Source organism: Dipodomys spectabilis, unplaced genomic scaffold (assembly GCF_019054845.1).
Source record: "Dipodomys spectabilis isolate Male_0828 unplaced genomic scaffold, ASM1905484v1 ptg000051l, whole genome shotgun sequence".
Lineage (NCBI taxonomy): Eukaryota > Metazoa > Chordata > Mammalia > Rodentia > Heteromyidae > Dipodomys > Dipodomys spectabilis.
This window is the reverse complement of record NW_024870728.1, coordinates 20,486,282-20,505,044: the sequence shown is the minus strand read 5'-3', so window position 1 is coordinate 20,505,044 and position 18,763 is coordinate 20,486,282. Positions and strand designations below refer to the sequence as shown.

Below are 18,763 nucleotides of genomic sequence, written 5' to 3'. Positions count from 1 at the left end.
TGGCATTTTCGACGTGTCCTCCCTCCGCTCCAGTGAAAGGAATTAATGTCAGCAGAGCCATTATGACCTTGGAGACAAAGGGCGCCTTTCCCATCCTATGCAGCTCTCTGGAAATACATTACATGGCCAGCATTTTGCAATGTTTTGCCTATAGAAACTGCTGAGGTGGAGCTCGGGGAGTTGCATCTGCAGGAGCACATGAGGATCATAAATTCCAGAAGGTTCTGAAGAGCAAGAAGGGCAGCAGAAAGTCTCAAGCAACTCTTCAGGTAGAATGACACGTGCATTTCTTTAGCAGTACAATAGGGTTCTGGTTTTGGTTTTTGTGGTTGTTGTTTTTTTTAAGCCTGCACATGTTTAGGATAAAAAGATGAGAACTGTGTACATTAAAATGTCAATGATGAGTGTTAATGGATGGCAAGATTAGAATTCCTCCTTTTGTTTTACTTCTTTTTGCTTTTTTAATTTCTTTAATTTTCTATTATAAATACGGTTTGCAATTCCATAGTAAAATTAATTTTTTAATTATTTTTAAAATATATGAGTTTGAGATGATGGTAAAAATATTTTTTGGAAATAGATATATTTCCAAGTGTTTACATAATAAACTCTTCATTTGAAAATAAACATTTGAACTGGAAGTCTAGCTCCAACCATGAACCCAGCAAGCATAAGGCCTTGAGTTCAAACTTCAGTAATATCAATAAATAAATATACAGACAGACAGATAGATAGATCATCCAAGAATAGGAGACACTTATAAAATAAGAAAATGCACAGAATCCTTTCACTCCCCTCCCATGGCCACCCTTCATCCAGAATTGCCTTTTAATTTTATAACTAGTGTTAACAATTTGCCTGGTGTTTTCCTCATCAAAGTTACTGAGTCCAGTGACTACTTGAAAAGCTTTTCCCATTGCTGTCTGCTACTGATTGTGAGCCCTATCAGCTATGTAGAGGTAGAAAATGATCCAAACTTCAGATTGTCTTTTGTCATTCCATGCCTGTGTATGTGTGAAGATGAAATCAACCTCCTTTGTGCTTCTGTCCCATGGAGGGTCTAAAGAGATATCTAACTACAGCTAGCAATACATTCACAATGCTGTTTCTGAAAACACTCAGCAACACTTACAACAACTGTATGGATAGTAAGAGGAGAGGTAGCAAAAGGTAGCAAGAAAAACTATCCTCTTCTAACTAGCAGAACTGGACAAAAGAAAACTGGGTGTAGTCACAGGGTAGAGCCCTGGCAGTGTGTACAGGGACTACAAGTCACTTGCGCTTGCCTCTGCCTCCATCCTAATGCTGCAAGTCTCCTGGCAAATCTCAGGAACAACTGAGATCATGCTCAGTGTAGAAATGGCCATTGTGGTCTCCTCAGCCACAACTCCACATGGAAATACACCACCATTTTCTGCAGCAGTCAATAAACCCAGATGTGTTTTTGCACACACTAATGCAACTGTTCTGCAGGAGGGAAGACAGTTTGGAATACCCAAACTTGAAGAAGGATACTGTGCTGAAGTTCATTTGATCATTGTCATTACAAACATTAACAGGCTAAGCCATGACTAATCAGTATTTTGGGAAGCTATCAAAAAAACAGAACATTTTCTTTTCCTATTAGCCATTATAGTCCACTGAGAGAAAGCTTGTACCCATTTTTCTTTTAATGCTTTATTGAAACAATTTTATTTTATTTTTCTATTTAGGAACATAATAAAAGAAATCAATCGCAGATTATTTTTTATTTTGGATTAAAACTCTGCAACACTGCCTCCTCTTCCACCGCTGTTCAACATTCAATGCTAAACACTTGTAAAATGTATATAAAGCCAGCTGCCTGCTTGGACACAGAAATATCATATGCTTTCTGAATTCTCTAAGTTTTCCAGTCACAATGAAGCAGCATAAGTTATATTTTTTCTCTTTGACAAAACAGAGTTGTGCCATATACTTGTAAGAGAAGAAAGCTCAATATTAAAAACAGCATCCAATACAATTTGCATCAAAAGCTAAGTCTAAAGTAAAGCATGCTGTCAGGGCTGCCATTTTGAGATGCTTTTTTTAAAATCTCCTCCCAGAGGCCCTGTTAATGATGGACCACGATTCAAATCCAAGTTCTAAGTGACCTGCAAAATGAAAAGATAATTTTGGTATCAAGCACATCAATATAATGTGCACATCAAATAAACGCTAGCTTTCAATTGATAGGAAGTGAAAGGCAAATATCAGATACTAAGTGACAAAGATGGACTCAAATGTAGATTAAAAAAAGTATTTCCAAAAAAAAAAAAGTATTTCCATGAAACTATTTTGATAGAGTGGGAAATTTAATTATATTTCTCAACTGAATGGAATAGACAATCTCTCTCTCTAGATCCTGTATAGAATGGAAAATGCTGAAAGGGGATATTATTGGGTCAATTTGTCAATTGACCCAACTGCTACATTGGTGGAGGATGAGAAAAAAGTACCAATGTGCTTGGTGCCATTGGCTCATGACTATATTCCTAGCTACTTAGGAGGCTGACATCTGAGGACTGCGGTTTGAAGTCAGCCTGGACAGGAAAGTCTGTGAGACTCCTATATTCAAGTCACCACCAAAATGCCAGAAGTAGAGTGTAGCTCAGGTGGGAGAGTGTAAGCCGTAAGTGAAAAAGTGAAAAGTGCAGGACAGCTTCTAGACCCTGAGGTCCAGCCCCAGTACTGGCAAACAAACAACAGAAAACTTACCAATGTAAGATACTTTGAAGCTGATAATGTAAGGCGGTTATTTAAGAGAATGACTTTGTTCTTAGAAAATAAAATTGAAGTTTATGGGGGTTGAATGACACAATGTGTGTCACTAATGACTCAGAAAATATCACAGACTGATATCTGTACAAGAAGAGAGAAAGATAAGGAATAAAATGATGAAGTATAGAACAAAACATTAACAATAATGATCTGGGTAAAAGAACTGTGTGGATTCCTTGTTCTGTTTATACAGCTTTTCTCTAAGCTTGAAATCATTTTCAAAAACAAAAAGCTAAGTTTGCCTGATACCAGTGTCTCATGCTTATTAGCCAAGCTACTCAGGAGACTGAGATCTGAGGATCACGTTCAAAGCCAGCCAAGGCAAGAAAGTCTGTGAGATTCTTATCTTCAATTAGCCACAAAAAAAGCCAGAAGTGAACTGTGGCTCAGGTGGTGGAGCTCCAGTCTTGGGAAACAAAGCTCTGGGACAGCACCCAGCCCCTGAGTACAAGCCCTGGGACAGGCATGTGCACCTATACACACGCAGATAAGTTCTATTAACCCTACCCAAAGTCAGTTCTTTTTCAGCAACTTCCAAGTTAAAGGTTGTGTTTGTATCATATTATTGTAGTATGTATCGATTTGAATCTATACTCTCTTTGCCTTCTCTCTGTCCTGTTTCCTTCCATGGTAGTGTGGGTAGAGTGTTGATAAGGGGAGAAGTTGTCTTATTGCTGGCCGTGACTTTAGCACTTCTCTGAGCCTTTACACATACTTTAACTCATTTGCTTCTTGTAAAAACCCTATGAGGTAAGGAATATTATTTTTTTTTTACAGATGACAAACTTAAGCATAACAGATTAAGTGACTCACCCAAATTGGGGGGGGGAGGGGAGAGCCAAGATAAGACTTTATTCAGAATTTTGTATTTGCTTCCAGCCCACCTGATTTCTTCATTAAAATAAGAGAAAGGACTATTTTTTTCTTAAGTCTAGGAGGTCTTTTGGAAAACAGTTTTAAATATTAATACATATTTAAATATTCAATACATATTTAAATATGTATTGGCATTAGTAGCTCATTTATTAATCCAAATGGGTATGAGAAACATCATTTTCTAAGAAAGTGTTGAGATGGGACTATTACTAGGAAAGGAATGTGGGGTGTCAAGGCTACGTGGAAGAGCTCTAAGATAGCTTGCTTTCTGAATCTTGGCCAAGGTCACGGCCAAGACAACGTCTTGGCAACAAGACAGCGTCTCCCTTTATCACCACTCTGGAAACTACAGGGCAAAAAGGAATATAAATCTCCTTATTTGAGCCAACAGGAAAACAGCCAGTTAACTTGGGCATGAGTTTTCAACTATTGAAAAATTAATCATGGCTAATATCTATTTAGGGTTTACTCTGGACCAAGTACCATTCAAGCCTTTGAACACTCATTTGCCCAGTGTAGGAGGTAGATAGCATTGTTCTGCCCATGTAAGGGTATAGAGGAAGGAGGGCTAAGGCCCAGAGAAGTTAAGGAGCCTGTCCAAAGCCAGACATACGGTAAGCACAGGTTCTAGATTCCACCTCGGAGCTTCTCTAAAGATGACATAAAGGTAAGTTCTGACAAAGTATCTGTTATCAAGTTGGCCAGTATAAATATAGACGTTCACACTTACTTTGTTCTTTGGTAGTAAGCGTGAGAAGTTTTTTGATAATTTCCATCCTGTGTTAGGTATTTCCTTTGCAGAATGGCTGGTGATGTTTTTATTCGTTGTTCTCCTTCTTAACTTGACGCCTGTAGATACAGGTAGTAACATAGCTGGATATAAAACTTTAAAAATGCTGGGAGCCAGTGGCTTATGCCTGTAAAACTAACTACTCAGAAAGCTGAGATGGAAGGTTTCAGATTTGAAGTAATTTGGGGCACACAGATTCTTGAGACTCTTCTCTCCAATTAGCCAGCCAAAAGCTAGAGGTGTGGGTATGGCTCAAATAGTAGAACACCAGCCTTGAGCAAAAAAGCCAAGTAAGAGCTCAAGGCCTTGAGTTCAAGCCCCAGTTCCAGGACACACACACACACACACACACACACACACACACACACACACACACACACACACACACACACACTTTTTTTTTAAGGTGGCCTACCATATGGAAGTGGAGGTGTGGCTCAAGTGGTAGAGTACTAGCCTTGAGCACAAAAAGTTAAGGTGCACTGTTCTGTCCCTGAGTTCAATACCAAGTACCAGCACACACAAGAAAATGTTTTTGGAAGTGGAGATATGGCTCAAGTGGTAGAACACCAGCCTTAAGTGAAAAAATTAAGCAAGAGTGTGAGGCCCTGAGTTAAGCCCTCATTACTAGCACACACACACACACACACAAATGTGCCCACCCTAGACTGCTTCGCTCTCTCACAAAAGGGTCTGATTTTGGTAATGGGGGGAGGATTTCCGGTCAGCAAAGTTCCTAGTTCTTTCAGTTCTACCAGGTGGAAATCTAGTTGGCATTACGATGTTGGCCTTTTCCCATGTTCCCACCTCCCAATTTACTTCAGTTCCTCTGTGCAGGTGGAGTGGATGGGCTTACTCTGTTTCCGGGAGTATTCTGCTGCAGTGGGGGCCGTCAGCATGGCAAAGGGGTGCAAGGAACGGAACAAGGGAGCCCGGGGAGCCTGAAAGCAAAACAGTCCTGCTGACACTTTGTATGGTTAACACCTGCCTCTTACCACCTGTTTAACCAACCCAGCGTTCCCAGACTTTACCAAATGCCCATAGATGCAACCTGTGAAACCGTGAACTTGAACGGTGACCGTGAACTTGACACCCTGCCTTTGCTCTTGTCCTTCGTTCCTATTTCATACTTTCCTGGGTAAGCTACTTCCTCCCTTTCTGCCTGAAGTTGCCTGCTTTTCCTCTGTGATGCGGCTCAAACATCCTCTTTCTGGAGAAACTTTCCCTGGCCCCGCTTCCCCTAGTCTCTTCCAACCTCATGACTGATTTTCCCTGTAGCCAAGCATGGAGTCACACAGAACAAGATCACGAGTGTGGTTTGTCATCGCACAGCAATATATCAGACCGTCTTTAAGGCTAGGATTGTCTCTGCCCTTTCAGATTGCATTTAGTGAGACCTGCCGGAGGCCAGGCCCTGACTTCCTGTTTCTCTGGGGCTGAGTCAGGAGAGAGGAGCCTTGAGCTAAATACAAGATAAGCAGGGTAGTTACACCTGGGGAGATCAGCTATGCTTTCCCCATTCAGAAAGAAAGCCAAGGTGAGGCTGAGGCTCAAGGGAACGAGTTGGGGAACGAGACACAGATCACGTGGCTCCCTGATGATCCATGTTCACAGCTGCACGTTGCTGTTGCTTTCTGGGTGCCCTGAGAAGCCTAAAATATTATTAAGCATTGGTGTGACAAGGTCTGACAGGTTTTTGAAAAGGATCTCTCTGGAGCTAGAGGGCAGTTCAGGGGTAGTGCACTTGTCTAGCATGCAAGATGTCCTGGGATCCACCCTCAGCATTGCAAAATTAATTAATTAAAGAAAAAAGGAGGCTGGATATCGGTGGCTCCTAACTCTAATCCTGGCTGCTCAGAAGGCCGAGATTTTAGGATTGAGGTTCATAGCTAGACTGAGCAGACAAGTCTCCGAGACCTTTGTCTCCAATGAGCCAGCCAGAAGCCTGAAGTTTAGATGTGGCTCAAGTAGTGCAGTGCCAACCTTGAGCAAAAAAGCCAAATAACAGCACAAAGCCTCCAGCTCCCATCCCAGTACCAGCACAAAAAATAGGAAGGAAGGAAGGAGGGAAGGAAGGAAGGAAAGAAAATCTCTTTGACTGTTATGGGGGAATAGATTGGAGAACGGAAGCAAGGACACCAGTTAGTTTAACATTTTAGCCCCAGAGCCTTACCAGAGGGCCTAGCACATAGTAGCCCCAAATGTTCTTGACTAGTTTGATAATTACCATTTTAGTCAAGACATTACTGGTTAACAGCATCGATTTTAGTACCAAACTGTATTTAACACAAGCCCCACCATTTACAATATGTGTGACCTTAGGTGTGTTACATAGCTTCTCTGTGCCTGCTTTTTTATGTGATATTAATAATACTGGTGACCCCTCATGGGGTCATAGTAAGGAGTAAAGATTGAACATAAATAAAGTGTTTTGAACAGTACCTGGCACATCATACAATCCTGAATATTAGCTTTCACAATGATGATGGTGATAATTACTTTTTGTATTTCTCATCATCACCATCATTTCTAACCTTCCAAAGGAGTTCTGTGGCAGATCTGAAGGCTGATGGCTCTAGCCTGTCATCCTACCTACTCAGGAAGCTGAGATCCGGAGGCTCATAATTTGAGGCAAGCTCTGGTAGAAATGTCTGAGAGATAACATTTCCAAAAGAACCAGCAAAAATCCAGGACTGGAGGTATGGCTCAAGTGGTAGAGCTCAAACTAAGCAGGCAAGCCAGAGCAAATGAAGTCCTGAGTTCAAGCCCTGGTATAGCCAAAAAAAAAAAAAAGTAATCAGCGGTTTCATGGTCACCATTCCTGTACAGGATCATGCTCATCTACCAGAGAAAGGTTGAATGACTTGCTGACATAAAACTAATTAAAACCAGGGAATCTAAATTCTCTCTCTCTCTCTCTCTTTCTTTCTTTCATTCTCTTTCATTCTCTCTCTCCTCCCAGGAAGAAAAGCTTGCCAGACTCCAGCTTCATAAAGGGAAGCTGGATGTGGTGATGTACAATTGTGAGCCCAGGAAAGATGAGAGGCTTTAAGTAGGGAGGTACTCAAGAGAGAATTTGTGTCAGAAACAGCTCATACCTGCAGCCCTAGCCACTCAGGAGGCTGAGCTCCAAAGATTAAGGTTCAAAGCCAGCCAGGGCAAGAAAGTCAACAAAACTATCTGCAATTAACCACCTCTCCCCATCCCCAGAAAGCCAGAAGTAGAACTGTGACTCAAGTCATAGAATGCCAGCCTTGAGCAAAAGAGCTAAGGGACAGTGCCCAGGTCCTGAGTTCAAGCACCAGCACTGTCACAATCAATCAATCAATCCATCAATCAATCAATAAAAGTAGGCCTCTCTTCTTAGCATAAAACCCCTTTCAGAGGTCTGTATAATCCAGGCTGGGTCAACATCCTCTAAGAAGAGAAATTCCTTGGCAGACTGTTATTATAAGGGCGAGAGGGAGGAACACAGGTTACTGCGAGGAAAACAGGCTGCTGTCAGGAATGGCGGTGGGATTGGAAATAATAACACTACTATGGAAGGCTCCGCATGGCCCCACCATGTGCTTGACATGCATGCTCTGAAAAGAACAGTCTGGTGTGGCTGCGTTAAGCGTACGCATGCCTATTTGTGCATGCGTATTTGTTTACCTTATGACAAATTGGGGATCAGAGACACTGAATAACTTATCAGAGGCCACACAGCTAGCAAGACGTGGGCCAGTCTGTTTGCCTTTGAAGTCATGCTTTGGGCTTTGGGTGTTGAATAGGCTGGATGCACAGGGCGGTCCTAGAACCTGGGATGCACGTTAGAAAGCCAGAAGGAAGGCAGAGGCCCTTGTCCTTCTCTCTCCAGGGCTTTGTTTCTCTTCCTTCTTTCTGATGATCTCCACCTCCCTTTCCTCCATCAAATGGAGCTGAGGAGGTTTGTTGTTTGTTTTGGTGGCACGGAGATTTGAATTCAGGGCTTTGTGCTTGCTAGGTAAGTATTGTACAACTTGAGCCACACCCATAGCCATTGATTTGTTTTCCAAATGGGTCTGGTCTTTATACCTGGGCCAGCCTGAACTGAGATCCTCCTATTTGTGCTTCCTGTGTAGCCAAGAGGATAGGCATGGTTGAGATAGAATCACATGAGTTTTCCCCCCACCTGGCTGGTCTCAGCCTCTGAAGTAGGGAGATGGTTTCTTGGTTGTTTGTTGTTTGTGGTACCGGAGTTTGAACTCAGGGCCTCCCACTTGCTAGCCAAGTGCTCTACCACTTGAGTAATGCCACTAGCACTTTCCCAAAGAATATTTTGATCTCTTGCTTTATTGGCTAAAGGAAAATGTATGCCTTTTTTCAGTTTCAATTTAGTAGGATATTTTCTGTTTATCTGAAGGCAATTGTAAATAGCCCTTACTTATGTAAAGGTTTTAGTTGATTTTAATTTTTTTCTTTTATTGGAAAGATGCTGTACAGAGGGGCTACAGTCACATGAGTAAGGTAATGAGGACGTTTCTTGTGGAACATTGTTACCTCCTCCTGTTATTCTCCTACTATCCCTTCCCTTCCCACCTCCCTCACTCCTCCCCACCACCAGAAGTTGTAAAGTTCACTTCCAACATAGCATCTTGTGGGTATCATTGTAGCAATGAGTCATCCTGTGTCCTTGTTTCAGTATTTTGTTATTCCCCTTCCTCTCCCCAAATTAGATAAATGTATATACAAGATGTAGGGTACCAAAATCTATTACAGTGACAACAGGGGAATATACCATAGGGGGAGGAACATGCAAAAGAAACAAAAAAAAAATCACATAGTACATTAAAAACAACAACAACGAAGAAAGACCTCTTGTGTCATATTTTGGGGTTCATTTCGCTTAGCATCATCTTATATGGCCATATGTACATAGCTTTTAAGCTTTTCTGCTCATCTGATAAACTTATCCTAGATGTATACTAGTTATTGCAAATGAGGAAAACCATGGGACCTATATTTCTTTGGGTCTGGCTTACTTCACTTAATATGATTTTTTTCCCCCAACTCTTTCCATTTCCTAACAAATAGAGTCCTGGGTACAAAAAGCACAGCTGGATATCAAGAGGAAGGACTCTGAGGCTGTGATATCTTTCTACCACCTGGTGGCAGCAAATAATCTTGATGAAAACCATGGAGTCTGAGTCCAGTTCCCACACTGCATCACTTGGACATTCCAGTTGCTGGAAATTCTCCATAATCTGATTAGTATTCAATGGGACTTCAAGCCTTTACTTGGGAAGGATTTTAGCTGTTGTTTAGGTGACATTTTATCCAAAGGAACAGAAGGTCATTTCAGATATACAGCAATTAAAGGACTTTTGCAGTATCTTTTTTTTTTAAGCCAACTCTGTCCCCTATTTAAAACTATTACCCCCTAAAAAAATTATATGTCGCCCCAAAAGACTATAATTTGAAATTTTAATTTGAGAAATGCTACACTTCCACTGAGAGGCCCTGCCAGTTCTTTCTTTAGCATGTGGAGAAAGACTAGGAGAAAAGGGATAGAGGGCAGCTACCAGAGAAAGGGGAGGGGGAGGGGGCGGTGGCAATTCTTGAGGCAGGGAGGAGGAGCTTGTGGGTTTCCATAGAGAGCCTCAGATGCATATATTGCTTCCTCAACTCTTACCCTTCATGATGACTCCTTATCCAGAGAGGACAAAGTTTACATCTGGTTAATAGTACACACAGACGCTTAATTAGCTATTTAATCTTTTTGATATTTAGAGCAGTGGTTATCAACTAAATGTGATTTTGTCTGTCAGGGAAATCTGGAGACATTTTTTATTGTCACAGCTGGAGACAGTGTACCTGCTTCTGACAGGTACAGGCCAGGGAGGCAGGTGAACGTCCCACTGATAGTCCTCAACTCCAATCCCAAGACTCTCTATACATGTCACAGATAATTATCTGGAACAAATGTAAAAATTCCAATATACTGGGAGACAGTGAGGAAAGGCGTAATAGTGACATTGTCCAAATAGATGTACTCATTACCTGACTTATGTAACTGTAACCTTTCTATATATCACCTTTATAATAACAATTTAAAATATTTTTTAAAAATCCCAATACAGAGGAACATAGAAATCAGATAACCAGCCGTTGAGTACCAGAGCCTTAATTATCACTATCATTCTGAAGTTACATGCACTAAACACTAGGGCTTCATTGCTATTCCCTCAATGCCCACAATCCCACCTATTTCTCAGCTTTTACAAATGAACCAGACGCTCACAGAGGCTAGAAACAACACCCAGGATTACTGTGCTGTAACCATGCTATCCTCCACTAAAGTGTATGTGTACTCAAGGAATACAGTGTAGATTTTTGTATAGAACTGTTATTTCATAATGGATGCCCGAAAATACAGCATTATACATGTATAAATTTAATAATCTCTCTCAAAATCCCTTACCTTGGTAGTACCAGAATCAGCCCCATAGATTTTAAAGACTTCTTCAATTGGAACACTGTTCTGTTAAACAACGACAGTATATTGTCATATCACAACTTTTCTCTTACTGTAAAACAAAGCTCTCATAGTTCCAGTTCTAATACTGTGTGCCATAGCATGGGCAGTGAGGAAATGTGTGTGTGTGTGAGTGTGTGTGTTGGGGCTTGAACTCAGGACTTAGGCTCTGTTCCTGAATTTTTATGTTCAAGGCTAGCACTAGAACCACAGCTCCATGTCCAACTTTTTGGTAGCTAACTGGAGATAGAGTCTCATGGACTTTCCTGCCTGGGTTGGCTTAGAACCACAATCCTCAGATCTCAGCCTCCTGAGTTGTGAGGATTGTACAGGCATGAACCATCTGTACCCAGCTTCTTCTTTTTTTGGACATTAATATACAACAGCATAGGTGTTAAAATATTTTCATTATGTCTTAAAAATGAGATATTTGTTATGAGTAAATCCCAAATATTTAGAAGCATTGGTTGGAAAAATACCATAAATATTCATGAATATAAAAATGCATACAGTAGGGGCTGGGAAGGTGGCTTAGTGGTAGAGCGCTTGCCTTGCATGCCTGAGGCCCTGGGTTTGATTCCTCAGCACCACATAAGCAAAAAGAAAAAAGCCAGAAGTGGCACTGTGGCTCAAGTGGTAGAGCGCTAGCCTTGAGCTGAAGAACTGAGGGACAGCGCCCAGGCCCAGAGTTCAGGCCCCACGACCAGACCACCCCCCCCCCAAAAAAAATGCATACAGTAGACGTGATACATCCATCCATCCATCCATCCAAATAGTGTTCCTTACCATTAAGATTCCAGCATAGGATGACAAAATCATTGCTTCTCGTTCTCTGCGGTTTGGATATATGGGTCTGCCATGAAGCGGCATATTCCTAAGGGGGAATATAAATAAGAATGGGGGATTTAGTCTTGTTTACAGTCCTGGGGATTGAACCCAGGGCCTTGTTCTTGCTAGGCAAGCACTCTACCATCTGAGCCACACTCCAACCTTGTTTTTGATACCACTGATTTATAACATTGAAGTGTTGACTCTTTGTTAGTAAAACACTTACTTTGGATGTGTGTGTGTGTGTGTGTGTGTGTGTGTGTGTGTGTGTGTTTTCAGTACCAGTTTGAATTCAGTGCTTCCTAAGCAGGCACTCTAACAGTTGGGCCATTCCTCTAGTCTTATTTTGCATTGGTTATTTTCAGGATAGGGTCTTCTTGTTTAGTTCAGCCTGGACACCCTCTCTTTGTCACCTGGATGATAGGTACATACCACCAAGTCTAGCCACTGATTAAGACAGAATCTTCTTGATTCTGTGTGTATTTTGTATGTATGTGTATGTATGTGCATGTGCACACACACTAGTACTGGGACTTAAATTCAGGGCCTGGTTACTATCCTTTGGCTTTTTTTTGTTCAATCACTCTACCACTTGAACCACAGCTCCATTTCTGGTTTTATGCTGATTATTTGAGGATGAGAGTCTCAGACTTTTCTTCCCTGGGGTTGGCTTTGAAAAATGATCTCCATATCTTAGCCTCTTAAGTAGCTAGGATTATTGGCATGAGCCACTGGTGTTCAGCTTTCTTGAATTTTTTTTTTGGGGGGGGGGTCTGGTCTTGAGGCCTAAACTCTGGGCCTGGGCGCTATCCCTCAGCTCTTCTGCTGAAGGCTAGCACTCTACTACTTGAGCCACAGTGCCACTTCTGGCTTTTTACTTTTTGCTTATGTGGTGCTGAGGAATCGAACCCAGGGCCTCAGGCATACAAGGCAAGCGCTCTACCACTGAGCCACCTTCTCAGCCCCTCTCTTGAATTTTTATACTAGAACATTTTTAAGCCCAGGCTAGCCTCAAAACTTGACTCCCAATCTCCACACACCCCCAACTACCTAGGATTTCAGGCTTGCACCATGAAGCCTGGCCATAATTTTCACTCTTCCAGTAATGGTGATAAACTTGTCCTGTTTCCTCTTGTCTATGCAGCTAGCAAACATTAGCCCACTGGCCGCTGTGGTGGAGGTTTATGGCTTTGCTAACCAGGAGCCTCACTCTTTCGTGTGGCAATTTCCTGGCCCTAAGGTAAGCCTCTATATTTCTGGAGGAGGCTAAAAACATGATTCCAAGAATGGAAAGCACACTGAAGACTAAATGAGCCAGTGTGTTCCATCCCAGACAAGCCTGGGCAAATGAAACCACTGAGACACAATTCTGTGTTTTCATTAGATTCCTCCTCCCCTGCACTCAATGCTGTAATAATGTGATATAAAATTAAGAATGGTGTCTACTCAGAGAAAACAGAAGCAAATGGTAGGTGTTGGTGACATCAGCTGAGGTTTGACTTATACTATGTCAAACACAGACCTAGCCACAGACTTTTCAGATAGAGGCAATTAAATTGGCCTGTTGTTTTTTTTTTAATTCTTTGTTTGCTTTGCTTACTTGCTTGCTTAAGGTTATTCAAACTGGATTTTCTGGTTCTTACAATCAAACCCTAACTGGAATTTTCATCCAGGAACAGATGTGGAGTTAGAGACCACAGAACAGAGGAATAACTGACTTTTGGAATAGGCCATGGGTTCCTGGCCTCAGTAGTTCCCTGTTTTGACCAATTGAGTCAGTCTTCCTGGCTACTACATGGGAGAAAAAGAATAATCTTGGTAAAGAAAATTATTCCCTCATTCAAACATCTCAGCTCAGGTATTTGCCACTTCACGTTCCAGAAACTGTGCTTGATAGAGCTCAGGAGAGACTGCAGCTTTTAACCACTATGAAAAAGACACAAACACATTGGTGACTCCCTCAAGCTGACAATGTGTGGTTTCCTAAGGTTTCTAGGTGAAGGGAATATTCACCCTGGAAGTGTTTCCTACTCATGTCAGAAGCTGCTGGAGACGGATGGAATTTCTTCCATCATACATCAGAGTCACACATTAAAGAGAAAAACAACAAATGTATTTCAACTTACCTAGCCTCCCGCTCCAGCCAAGTTAAGTCTTCTGAGTGACCCAGCCATTGCAGAGCGACACTGATGGCCAAGTCATAGTGCGCCTGGAAGGAGGGAACAGAGACAGAAGAACGGGTTTAGCCAGTGCCCAAAGGACACCCTGGACTCAATGACAATGGCCTTGCTAAGACTGTCCTATTTTATCATGTCCAAAATGAGCAGGGTCCTTTCCTAAATTTAATGTCCTGATGGTCGGCCATAATTACTTAAGGATCCACAAGCATTGAAGGTAGCTTCCCCTAGAGCAGTCATTGGTTTTGTGTGGGCCAGGAAAGAAAGAATAGATGAATGGAAAGCATATTAAACTGGCAACTGGGAAATCTGGGCTCCTATCTAGGAATTGTCAACAACTTGTTTCATATTCTTGGGTGAGTGATTGATGCCCTCTGGGCATTCCCCCTCCCCCCCCCCCCCCAGATGGCATTGAGGGACGAAGTTTCAGAGATGCTATACAGTGCTAGGACGGTGCTTCTGGAATGCAGGTGGGGTGATGTGGGAATTTGATGTGTCTATTTGGGGAGGTTGGGCCAATTCTATGAGCTTTTCTTAGAGCTCATACTTGAAGAATGGGAGTTTCTATAGACGGAGAAGGAAATCCTGGGTGCAAGGACCAGCATGAGCAAAGGCCCAGAGGTAGAAATGATTAAGTGATCAAATATAATTCTGAGAGCCAGCTGGAGCAATCATTCCTAATGTGATCTTTTCTTGGTAATTTCCAAGAGATTTTATTTAATAAGTATATTTACCATGTGCCTATCAAAATATGTTCCTTCCTGCTTCCCTAGCCCAGTAAGAGGAAGGTTTGATTTGGCTTTGGCTTTTAGGGTTCTAAGTTTCTAACAACGCTAAGTGATAGAATTATTTCTTCCCAGATGCAAGGAAAATGAAATATAAACCAACAAATAAAAAAAAATAAGGGAAGCTGGAGTCAGCCTGAGATTCAATCCAGACTATCAAAGCCAAATCCCCAAATGGTAGGTACTCCTCTGTATATCACTTTACTAATAACAAGAGAAAAGTAAAAACAAAGCGAGACAACCCAGGTCCCAGTCCCGCCCCTGACCTCCTCAGTTAAACAGCACCATAATCAAGTTCATTAAAGTATGAAAAGCAGAGCATTGATCTACTTAATTTCTCTGTTTAATGTGTGTATAGAGTGAGGCTTAGCTTCAAACTGAGCTCCAAGCAAGTACTAGAAGTCAGAGAGCCTCCCTCCCTCCCTCCCTCCCTCCCTCCCTCCCTCCCTCCCTCCCTCCCTCTCTCCCTCCCTCTCTCCCTCCCTCGTCCTCAGGGCCTGGGCACTGTCCTTGAGCTTCCTTTTGCTCAAGGCTAGCACTCTACCACTTGAGTCATAATGCCATTTCTGGCTTTTTCTGTTTATGTGGTACTGAGGAATTGAACCCGGAGCTTCATGTATGCTAGGCAAACACTCTACCGCTAAGCCACACTCCCAGCCCTGAATTTCATCTTTCTGCAATTGCTTCCTTAATTCCTGTGAAGTGAGCTAACAGAGCCTAACATGAACCTGGGATTTCAACACGAACAATACAACAAATGAAGGATTATGCATTGCTTTGCTTTTCCCCACTTATGTTAATGACGGAAATCATGTGTTTTAGAAGTACCTGAAAGGTAATTTCAGCGGAAAGGGGATATTTTGTGGAAGTGTTTTGTTGTTGTTTTTGTTGGTGCTGGGGTTTGAATCTGAACTAAGGGGATTGTACTTGATGGGTTCAGCCCTCTACATTTGTCACAGCCTTTTCTTTAGTTATGTTTTAGCTAAAATTTTGCTTTTTGTTCAGGCCAGCCTGGACTACAATCCTATTTTATGCTTCTCTCCACAGATAGGATGACAGGTAAGCACTAGCAGCCCAGATTTTTCTGTTGAGATGAAGTCTTATAAATTTTTCTGCTCAAGCTGGGCTGAAACTTTAATCTTTCTTACCTTGACTCCTCAAGTAACCACTATAAATCACCATACTCAGCTTTGATTTTTTTTTTATTATCATGAATGTAACATTTTTTGCCCTCATTTGGGTTTTAATTTTTCTTCCCTAAAAGGACTTTTGTATTCTCATTGGCTTTTTATTCAATGAGTCAAAAAAACCATACAAACTTAGAATGAGAAGATGAGTAAGAGGACAAGTATGTGTGTGTGTGTGTGTGTGTGTGTGTGTGTGTGTGTGTGTGTGTGTGTGTGTGTAATAGTAGCCTGTCTTATTGTACACATTTAAAACACATTACACAATTCAGCATCAGCATGCCTTTACCATATCATCTAGAATGGAGAGTTGCCTTCTTCCTTTTGGGTCAAATTCATTTTCCCGAAGTCTGATGCCAATATAATCTCTCCTTAAAAGCAAGAGAGCAGCATTGAACCTTTGTGGGTGAGACAGGGGCTCAGTCTGCCCAGCTTCCTTCCCAAACCCTCCCTCCCAGCCCCAAATACAACAGCTGTCACCTCATAGTCTGGTGGCTATGTTAATGTTCAGTTTTGGTTTACAGGAAACTTGTGATGAACCGCTAACCACACTTAACTTAAATCACATTTTATCTAAAACTTTAAACCTATCATTCAGATAGAATCTGCAGGAAAGCAGGATTTACCAGAGGATTTCAGCAAGACTAAGATTGATCCTAGTCTTAATCCTATTTAAAATAAAGATTCACTTGCTGCCCATTGTACATTCAGGAGGAATACCAAAGCTGATAAATTCTAGACACAGATAATGTTTTAGAGATGCATTCTTTTCCTTAAGGCCTTTTCATATTAGCCTATAGATACCTTTAAAAGAGTAATGCATAAAAACTTAGTAATTCTGTTAGCATGTCTCTATCAGATCCTCTCCTAACAGTGATGTTAATAACAGAAGAGAGAGTAACTGTGTATGAAGAAATGATTCTAGAGTCTCTGAGGTTGAGCTGAACCTGGAAAATCACCCATGTAATATGAGGCTAGTTGTATATCTGTCCCTCACACTAGGGCTGGCTGCTATGTGAAGACTAGGTTTGTTTCTGGCTTCTAACCCCCGCCCTTTTTTTCCTTTTGTATGTGTATGTTCCTGTATTAGGGTTTGAACTCAGGACCTGGGCACTTCATTCAAGGCTGGCTCTCTATCACGTGAACCACACCTCTACTTCTAGCTTTTCTGCTGGCTAATTGGAGATAAGAGTCTCACATATTTTTCTGTCTGGGCTAGTTTCAAACCATGATACTCAGATCTTAGCCTCCTGAGCAGGCATGATTATAGGCAGCAACCACCAGCACCTAGCTCAAAAGCTTTCTTTTAAGATAGATAAAACTTTTTTAATTTTTTGTTGTTGTTGTTGATCATGGGGCTTGAACTCTGGGCCTGGACACTGTCTGTGAGCTCTTCAGCTCAAGGCAAGCACTCTACCAATTGAGCCACAGTGCAACTTTGGGCTCAGATCTCAGTCTCCTGAGCCACTAGGATTATAGGCATGAGCCACTGGCACTCAGCCAAACTTTTTGAATTTTTATTGTGATATTCCAGAGCACTTTAAATCAGCCAAAATGTCGTCTTTGGCTATATAAAAGTGTACTTTCAGTTTCAAAATTATAATTCTTTAGATGAGGTAAGAAGAGAAGTTGGCAATCCTGATTATGGTTTGTTCTTTAGTATTATTATGACCTCCACACATATACGTAAACATGTGCATTCATACATGGCTTGCTCCAGTCAGAGAAAGGGCATTTTTTTGGGTGGGGGGGTCTGTGATAATACTTTTGATGGCCAAGATATTGTTATGACTGAGACTTATAGAATAGAATTTATCTTCTCTTCTATAGGAAACTTGGTATATTAGTTGCATGCTAAGAAAAAGGAGATAAGCTAGCTGAGAAGACTGACAGCAAGAGAGACACATTGTAATTTAGATCCTAGGCTCTTCTAAGAGTCTCTGCACATCTTCTACTTGGGAGGTTGGAATCAATGGCACATTCTGTCCCCACCTGCTAACTGGGTGGTGGCTCGAGACTTAGAATTGGGAACCTCACAGGCAAAAGCAAAGGCAACTTCCCCGGAGATTCAGCTCCCTGCCTCCGGTCATTGTGAGGCCCCACTTGCAGAGGCCAAACCATCTGCCTTTCTCCTATTCTATTGAATAAATACATTCTTCCTTAGCTTTGTACCTACTGGCCAATCTCCAGACCATCTCTGAAAACCTACCAAATGCCAAGTACCGTACATGAAAGTCATTCCGGATAATACTCACAGCAGCTTTCTCACTTCCTTCTTTATGAGCTTTCTTTCCATGTCTGAAGGCTGCTTCCTCTGAGCCCGGTGTCCGCAGCTTACACTGTACCTGATATCCTTCAGGAAGACCCTGCCTCCCAGGAGCAGCCTTGAAGCCAAAGCAGCAAATCAGAAAGAACTTGAATTAGGGATGCTGTTGCTCCAAATACCCGTCACGGAGTATGAAGTTTTGGAAGGGAACCAAGAGTACACAGAGTTGAGGTCTCTTATCCAGCAGGTACAAGATAAGAAAGGGGCTCAGAGGCTAGAGCACTGTACCTGCATCTACCTGGTATTGTTTACTCCTTCCTAGCATGAACTTATCTTCACAAGAATCTGGCATGTAAAACAGATATGACTCACGTTATCATGGATCAGGCTATTTGAGTGGAATAGATCAGGAATGAGCGTGATCTGAATAGGTTAGAGGTTTCCAGTGTGCATTCAACAGGGACTCCAGCACGTCTGCCCTGGCAGGAGAGCTGATGATGGAGTTCTCTATACAATCACCCATAACTCCTTTCCCCATGGCCAGGAAGTCCTTGAAAGCCCC

At 41.9% G+C, this 18,763-nt stretch overlaps 1 protein-coding gene across 1 annotated transcript; it reads right to left on the bottom strand.

The window, feature by feature from the left end:
- Positions 1 to 1,501: 1,501 nt before the first annotated feature.
- Positions 1,502 to 18,473, bottom strand: CUNH2orf80 (chromosome unknown C2orf80 homolog). The gene is made up of 8 exons (XM_042679196.1): positions 18,191 to 18,473; positions 16,225 to 16,306; positions 13,916 to 13,998; positions 11,748 to 11,835; positions 10,908 to 10,967; positions 5,322 to 5,406; positions 4,406 to 4,524; positions 1,502 to 2,132 (listed from the first exon to the last, which is right to left on the bottom strand). Exons 1-8 carry the CDS (start codon positions 18,229 to 18,231, stop codon positions 2,124 to 2,126), a joined length of 567 nt encoding a protein of 188 aa, XP_042535130.1. The 5' UTR covers positions 18,232 to 18,473; the 3' UTR covers positions 1,502 to 2,123.
- Positions 18,474 to 18,763: the final 290 nt, after the last annotated feature.

Excerpts from the sequence above, each read along its gene's own strand:
- CUNH2orf80 (XM_042679196.1), bottom strand. The coding sequence starts at position 18,231 with ATGGAAAGAAAGCTCATAAAGAAGGAAGTGAGAAAGCTGCT. Across the intron at positions 10,968-11,747 it reads CCTATGCTGGAATCTTAATG|AACAGTGTTCCAATTGAAGA; the intron begins GTAAGGAACACT and ends GTTGTTTAACAG. Across the intron at positions 4,525-5,321 it reads AGAATACTCCCGGAAACAGA|GCGTCAAGTTAAGAAGGAGA; the intron begins GTAAGCCCATCC and ends CTGTATCTACAG.